Below are 8684 nucleotides of genomic sequence, written 5' to 3' on the forward strand. Positions count from 1 at the left end.
CTAGCGCTAGCTACAGTCCGGGCATTTCGACCAGGGCGGGGTTTATGGCTCACGTCACCAAATAAAATAAAATACATTTATTACAACAGCTTCTGATACCACAACTTCTATTTAAAAATAATGAATGAACTAATTCTAAAATAATTAATGTTAAATGTGCAGTAATTAGACGCTGTAGATTCTGATGTTTGAGCGCAAAAAGAATTGTAAAGTTCTGTCCTGAATGACCTGGGGACCGGAAGTATGCAGCCAATCAGAGAGAAGAACGCAAGAGGCGTGAGGCTGCGATTGTAAAAAGCGGCCGCTAGAGGGCGGTGTTTCGCTACCATGTTCTACACAACGTTGATTCGTAATGAATTTTTATGAATTTATATTGATATTTAAGTTTAAAATCTAGCTCCTGACAGCAAAAACAAAACGTTTATGAAGTTTTTTATGAGTTGACTTGAGTGATTTTAGAAAAGATTTTTAAAATGAATAACACAATTTACCAAAGAATAAAACATTTAAATAGATGCATTCATTTATTTCAACAACAGGGTTTGACAAACTGACAATTAGCATCAGGATTATTACAATGGAAACAAAACCAGATCTATTAAATTCTACATCTAAACAAAATATGGATGTAACATTAATGCTAAATTTTTAGGTATAAAGTCAACAGATTTTCAACAGCTCTAGAATATTTTATTTTTAAATTGTTCATGGACAATTACTTAATGCATCTCTATAAGTTGTTATTCTGCCGCAGCATGTTCATAAAGACATCCAGAACACGCTTTCCTTCAAAGACATGAATTAAAGATGCACTATGTACTTTTGCCACTCTGTGCTTTGCTTGGAATGTTCCACAAAATGATATTAAAAAGATCCATGAAGAGAAGTAGGTATTTTTTGTTCATTTTTCAAGCAATAAAAACATCTGGAATGGAATAAATGCAATATATAGTTTAATGGAAGCACCAGAAAGTTACTGTAGAGGCTAATCCTAGTTCTTTGTTCCTTCGTTTTAACCTCTTCGGAAAATAATGACTGCATGAGCCTGTTTTCCGCGTAGGACCACTGGTGTAGTCGCAGGACGATAAAACGACCGTGTTGCTCCAGCCATCTCTCTTTATTAACAGTTTTACAAACAAAACTTCTTCACCTGTTTTACATGACAGGTAACAGTAGTGCCCCCCAAGCGTCCAGGACATGCACACACATGCAAACTTCTTTTAAATAAAACACAAATGAGTTATTATGAATAACATAAAATTAAGAATGTAAAATATCAAACCATATAAAATGGCGCTTACAGTTACATAGTGCACCTTTTTTAGACTTGTTTTGTCTTCTGCTCCCCTCCTCGTGCATACATTCAGAAACTGTGGTACAATTATGAAACTGTAGTACAGTTGTGTTGCGTTGTGTTCACAGACTGTACAGTTGTGTTGCGTTCACAGACTGTACAGTTGTGTTGCATTCACAGACTGTGGTACTCGGCCCTGCGTCGGTCTCTCAGGATGATGTACGTGAGCAGAGCGATCAGGAGCAGACCCACTGCTGCCCCCCCGAGGACGATGGGGAGAACACGCTTGTTGTAGTCGGCCCAGCACTCCACCTCTGACACACAAGAGAAAAGTACAACTCAACACAAGAGTAGGCAACAGCAACAACCTGTTGTATCAGTACCTTATCCTCAAAAACAAAACCGCAACACACGGACGGTCTCATCCTTTTCCCTTCACTCAGATCCTCCACCAGAGCCCAGGGAGCCAGGTCACTGCCCCGAGGGCCCAAGGGCCCTGATGACCACAGGCACCATGTCTTCCTGACAGCATCTTGCACCCTGCAGTTATGTGCGGGATGGTCTCAGGGCCCCCTTTGCACAGCCTGCACCTTGGGTCTTGTCTGGTGTGGTAGATCTGGGCCTTTATTGATCTGGTGTTCAGGGCCTGCTCCTGTGCTGCCATGATCAGGGCCTCTGTGCTGTCCAGGCCGGCTCTTTCTAGCCATTGGTAGGATTTCGTGATATCAGCCACTTATGTTCCGGTGGTACATCTCATGTAGGGGCGTATCCTCCCATGTAGGGGCGTGTCCTCCCATGTAGGGGCGTGTCCTCCCATGTAGGGGCGTGTCCTCCCATGTAGGGGCGTGTCCTCCCATGTAGGGGCGTGTCCTCCCGTGATGGTCCCTCCAGCACCTCATAATCCTCTGTTCCCCAGTGTTTGAGACATTCACTGAGCACGTCATCTGTAGGCGCCTTGTCCTTGATGTACTTATGGATCTTGGACGTTTCGTCCTGGATAGTGGCTCTCACGCTCACTAGTCCCCGGCCTCCTTCCTTAGGCTAGTGTACAGTCTCAGAGTGCTGGATTTGGGGTGGAACCCTCCATGCATGGTCAGGAGCTTTCATGTTGTAACATCTGTGGTCTGTATCTCTTCTCATCTGATCACTGCCAGGGAGTAGCTGTTTATTGTTCTTGCCACTGAGCTTACTTCTTAGGACTTTACTTACTTGTTGGTCTTTGGCTGTTGCCACTTTCCTCGTTTCCTCTTTGAGGTTGATACTTTCGTCTACACAATTTATATATGTGGTTTGCATGACAATTTGCAAGTTATGATCACTCAGAGAAATGTAATGTATTACTACAATGGCAAATGCAAGTGCAAAATCACCCACATTCACCCACATTCACCCACATTCACCCACATTCACCCGCATTCACCCACAATCATCCACATTCACCCACATTCACCCACATTCACCCACATTCACCCGCATTCACCCGCATTCACCCGCATTCACCCACATTCACCCACATTCACCCACATTCACCCACATTCACCCACATTCACCCACAATCACCCGCATTCACCCACAATCACCCGCATTCACCCGCATTCACCCACATTAACCCACATTAACCCACATTAACCCACATTAACCCACATTCACCCACATTCACCCACATTCACCCACATTCACCCACATTCACCCACATTAACCCACATTCACCCACATTCACCCACATTCACCCGCATTCACCCGCATTCACCCACATTCACCCACATTCACCCACATTCACCCACATTCACCCACATTAACCCACATTCACCCACATTCACCCACATTCACCCACATTCACCCGCATTCACCCGCATTCACCCACATTCACCCACATTCACCCACATTCACCCACAATCACCCACATTCACCCACAATCACCCACATTCACCCACATTCACCCACATTCACCCACAATCACCCACATTCACCCACATTCACCCACATTCACCCACATTCGCTCCCTTCATCACAGTCATGTCCGTCACCTTCTGTGGAGCGTCCCGTGGGCCCAGAGAAGGCCTGGATCTGCAGAGGGGCCAGTTTAAGGTGGAACTCAGAGGACAAGCGCAGCCGGCTCCCGGAGCTACACTTAAAGCTACCACCACCTAAAGTGAGGAACAGCTTCTGGTCGTCGACCTGCCCGAAGAACGACTGGTCTGGACACACGGGACATCTGAGTTTAGACAAACATAAAGCCCTAAGTGACTCAAACGAGGGTCTTTTTCTTACTTGAGCAGCTCTTGCAGACGGGCAGCGGAGATACGTGAGCAGTCACTTTCTTCACGTAGTAAAGATTCTTCTCCTGCAAATACAAATATATGAATAGTGTCAAACAGAACGTGGGCTCCGCCTCTCTCTGATGTGATTGGACGGTTCATACTGATGGTGGCCCCTTGGTGAAGTAGAAGCGCAGACTGGCACCGTCGTCGGGCAGAGTCAGAGAAAGCACCGCCACCCTTCTCCGGCAGACTCCGGACGTGGCCACGCGGGACGGGTCCAGGTTCAAGTACCACGTCTACAACACAAGCTGAAGTCATCCTTAACAGTTCCAGGTTTCGGCCGTGATGTTTCACAGTGTGGCATTAAACATCTGTGTGTGTGTGTGTGTGTGTGTGTGTGTGTGTGTGCGTGTGTGCGCGTGTGTGTGTGCGTGCGTGTGTGCGCGTGTGACACTAACTACACTTGCTCTCTCTGTGTAAAACTGTAACAGCGGAAAAAAAGCCTTTTGGCTAATTCTGGCATATTACTGAAATGTGTATAAATATGCACTGTCCCTAAAATAAATAAAATAAATAAAATAAATAAAATAAATAAAATAAATAAAATAAATAAAATAAATAAAAATGAAGGCAAAAGTCTATTTTGTTGTTTGCAGAGAACTTTCTATCGCAGAAATAACAGCGGTTTGGACGTCGTGTGCAGCCCTGAACGGTGACGTCGCCCGAAACCGTTTGTCACTGTGGCCAAAGTCGCTGATGCAGATTCATTTTGAGGCAGAACGTGCAGATTTAGACTGTGCTGAACGTGTCTCACCTTCTGATCCAACGATGAGATGATGAACTCTGCCCCCAACGTCGCCCTGATGCACGGAGCGCCTCCTGGAGTCCGCAGCGTGTACGTCCCTAAAACAGTAAAACAACAGTTATTACAGTAAATGTTTATCACAGAAGAATAAACTCCAGAGAGACGTCAGTTTGTCCAAAGTTACTGAAAATTACTGTTGCGATTCTGCCAAATTTATTTAATTTTTTTAGTTTATTTTATTTTCTTATTTTTTTGGGAATGTTACATGATGCATTTGTTTCATTTAAATTGAATTATTATCAGATGTTCAGTGCACAAAAGGCCAGAATGATTTGTAAATTGTTTGTTGGCAGCTTTTTTATTTCATGTTACTATTTGAGTTGATATTTTCCTTCAATAAGTGTATATTTGAAGTGAATCATTCTATTGCAAGTCTGCATTTTGTCATTTAAACTATTCCCTGCAGTATTTTGTGCACTTTCATGATTGAACGATACATTTATACAGTCATTATTTTTTAATTATTGTACTATTATTTTTTTAGATTTAGAAATGGCTTTTTATCCCTCGTCATCATCTTGTTAACGTTGACCTCTGTCATTTGAAAATATTAATATGCATTTTTTTTCTTTTTAATCTATATTTTTTTCTTCAGATTTATAACAAAAGGAACAACAATAGAAGAGAAAAAGACATAAACTAAGTAAATAAGTAGACATCCAACAAAAGCAAACAAAAGAGGAAAAATCATGGCACTCAAAACCATTTTCAAATTAAGTCTAAAATTGTAATCTTTTTCCCAAAATTCTCACATTTAACGGCATTTTTATGATTGCATCGTGATGTAAAATCTGCTCTTTGCTTTAATTTATTTTACAGCGAGACAATGTGTTATTATTCCCACAACGGTTATAACATGTACGATGTGTTATTATTCCCACAACGGTTATGACATGTACGATGTGTTATTATTCCCACAGCGGTAATAACATGTACGATGTGTTATTATTCCCACAGTGGTAATAACATGTACGATGTGTTATTATTTCCACAACGGTTATAACATGTACGATGTGTTATTATTCCCACAACGGTTATAACATGTACAATGTGTTATTATTCCCACAACGGTTATAACATGTACGATGTGTTATTATTTCCACAACGGTTATAACATGTACGATGTGTTATTATTCCCACAACAGTTATAACATGTACGATGTGTTAATAACATGTACAATGTATTATTATTCCCACAACGGTTATAACATGTACAATGTGTTATTATTCCCACAACGGTTATAACATGTACGATGTGTTATTATTCCCACAGTGGTAATAACATGTACGATGTGTTATTATTCCCACAGTGGTAATAACATATACGATGTGTTATTATTCCCACGGGTGTTATAACATGTACGATGTGTTATTATTCCCACAACGGTTATAACATGTACGATGTGTTATTATTCCCACAACGGTTATAACATGTACGATGTGTTATTATTCCCACAGCAGTTATAACATGTACAATGTGTTAATAACATGTACAATGTGTTATTATTCCCACGACGGTTATAACATGTACGATGTGTTATTATTCCCACAGTGGTAATAACATGTACGATGTGTTTATTATTCCCACAGTGGTAATAACATGTACGATGTGTTATTATTCCCACAGTGGTAATAACATGTACGATGTGTTATTATTCCCACAACGGTTATAACATGTACGATGTGTTAATAACATGTACAATGTGTTATTATTCCCACGACGGTTATAACATGTACAATGTGTTATTATTCCCACAACGGTTATAACATGTACGATGTGTTATTATTCCCACAGTGGTAATAACATGTACGATGTGTTATTATTCCCACAGTGGTAATAACATATACGATGTGTTATTATTCCCACGGGTGTTATAACATGTACGATGTGTTATTATTCCCACAACGGTTATAACATGTACAATGTGTTATTATTCCCACAACGGTTATAACATGTACGATGTGTTATTATTCCCACAGCAGTTATAACATGTACAATGTGTTAATAACATGTACAATGTGTTATTATTCCCACGACGGTTATAACATGTACGATGTGTTATTATTCCCACAGTGGTAATAACATGTACGATGTGTTTATTATTCCCACAGTGGTAATAACATGTACGATGTGTTATTATTCCCACAGTGGTAATAACATGTACGATGTGTTATTATTCCCACAGCGGTAATAACATGTACGATGTGTTATTATTCCCACGGGTGTTATAACATGTACGATGTGTTATTATTCCCACAACGGTTATAATATGTACGATGTGTTATTATTCCCACAACGGTTATAACATGTACGATGTGTTATTATTCCCACAGCAGTTATAACATGTACGATGTGTTAATAACATGTACGATGTGTTATTATTCCCACAACGGTTATGACATGTACGATGTGTTATTATTCCCACAGCGGTAATAACATGTACGATGTGTTATTATTCCCACAGAGGTAATAACATGTACGATGTGTTATTATTCCCACAACGGTTATAACATGTACGATGTGTTATTATTTCCACAACGGTTATAACATGTACAATGTGTTATTATTCCCACAGTGGTAATAACATGTACGATGTGTTTATTATTCCCACAGTGGTAATAACATGTACGATGTGTTATTATTCCCACAGTGGTAATAACATGTACGATGTGTTATTATTCCCACAGTGGTAATAACATGTACGATGTGTTATTTTTCCCACAGTGGTAATAACATGTACGATGTGTTATTATTCCCACAGTGGTAATAACATGTACGATGTGTTATTATTCCCACAGTAGTAATAACATGTACGATGTGTTTATTATTCCCACAGTGGTAATAACATGTACGATGTGTTATTATTCCCACAGTGGTAATAACATGTACGATGTGTTATTATTCCCTCGGCGGTAATAACATGTACGATGTGTTATAACATGTGTTATTACCTGTCGGGGGGGTGGACTCGTGTGGCTGCAGCACCGGTTTGTAGACGAGAGCCACTGAGCCGTTCACCTCCAGACGAACTCCTGACCAAACACACACTTTAATGTTCACGGCGACAGTCTCATTATGATTAATGAACATAAACATAAAGCTATGTCCACAGTTTTAAGTCTCACCTGAAAACACTGCATCAGTCGTGTTTTCACATATGAAGCCTGCGCAAATTCAGCCTGGAAGACATAACTCCTTCCTACATCAAGGCAACCTGGAAGGACCCCTCTCCCCAGCGCCATCATCGCACTCAAGCGGGCGCCCGCCTGTCCGTCTGTGAGAGTCAGATCCCTCCTTCACCATGGACTCTCCCAGGTTTCTGCGCTTATCCCAAAGAGGTTATGCAGTTTTTCCTGGCCAAAGAAGTAGGGTGAAAGGTCAGGGGGCGTCTGCATCATGGCCCTCGCACCTGCTCCTCATCCCCAATCAACGCTCCCAGTGACTCCTCCCTGCTCCCAATCAGCGCCAGGCGGATGGCTCGACCGCTCAAACCGTTCTGCGACTGATATTATGTCATATTACAAATCAGATGACCCTCCGTGTTCCTCCCACGGGGGCCCCGGGCCCTCCCGCGGTCCTCCGGTTTCGGAAGAGCGCATCCACCTGACCCGGTGGAAGAGCTGAGCGTCTCGCCGCGTTCTCTCATTACAAGACTCCTCACTTCTGCTCGAAACGCTTCCCATCCACCAGCCGCGCGCCCCGCGGCACGAACCAGGAAATCATCATCAGCCGCTCCGCGTACGCTGCGGTGCCGCGGCGCCTCCTCCGCATCGAGCGTCGGGACGTCTCCTTCACGTGGCTCCTCCCGCGCCACAGCGTCTCCACCGGATCACACTGACACCGGGTCCAACTTCATCGCGCAGCAGCTCCAGAACACGCTCCTCTCCTCGTCAGGCTCCAACACGCGGCAGCGCTCGGTCCTCGACTCCAGGGGGCCTGTCCCAGGCCCGCCGCTGGCCATACGGGGCCCCCAGGCCGAACGCCCAGCGATGTCCCCAGTCGAAATTAAGTATTTTTTGAATTGTCTTCATCTCGTGAATATTGCTTGAATCACAATCTTAAGCAAGATTTCAAGGTTCTCAACTACGGTGTCTCTAACAATCAACTTTTCGTCTTTTCATTCATGACATCCTCGCCCCGCCCTCTCACCTCACGCCCTCTCACCTCACGCCCTCTCACCTCACGCCCTCTCACCTCACGCCCTCTCACCTCGCGCACGCTGCTCCTGCGGAGCAGATCGAGGCAGCTCCATGCATTGTACAT

General features: G+C 43.0%; 1 protein-coding gene across 1 annotated transcript; it reads right to left on the reverse strand.

The window, feature by feature from the left end:
- Positions 1-1413: 1413 nt before the first annotated feature.
- Positions 1414-8452, reverse strand: lamp3 (lysosomal associated membrane protein 3). The gene is made up of 7 exons (XM_072439213.1): positions 8326-8452; positions 7373-7453; positions 4370-4458; positions 3717-3851; positions 3566-3638; positions 3322-3492; positions 1414-1608 (listed from the first exon to the last, which is right to left on the reverse strand). The coding sequence occupies exons 1-7, from the start codon at positions 8450-8452 to the stop codon at positions 1469-1471; spliced, it is 816 nt and encodes a 271-aa protein (XP_072295314.1). The 3' UTR covers positions 1414-1468.
- Between the last annotated feature and the right edge of the window lie 232 nt (positions 8453-8684).

The sequence above is a fragment of the Eucyclogobius newberryi genome, unplaced genomic scaffold (assembly GCF_026437365.1).
Source record: "Eucyclogobius newberryi isolate DKJ021-1_F unplaced genomic scaffold, fEucNew1.0.hap1 SCAF_9, whole genome shotgun sequence".
Classification (NCBI taxonomy): Eukaryota; Metazoa; Chordata; class Actinopteri; order Gobiiformes; family Gobiidae; genus Eucyclogobius; species Eucyclogobius newberryi.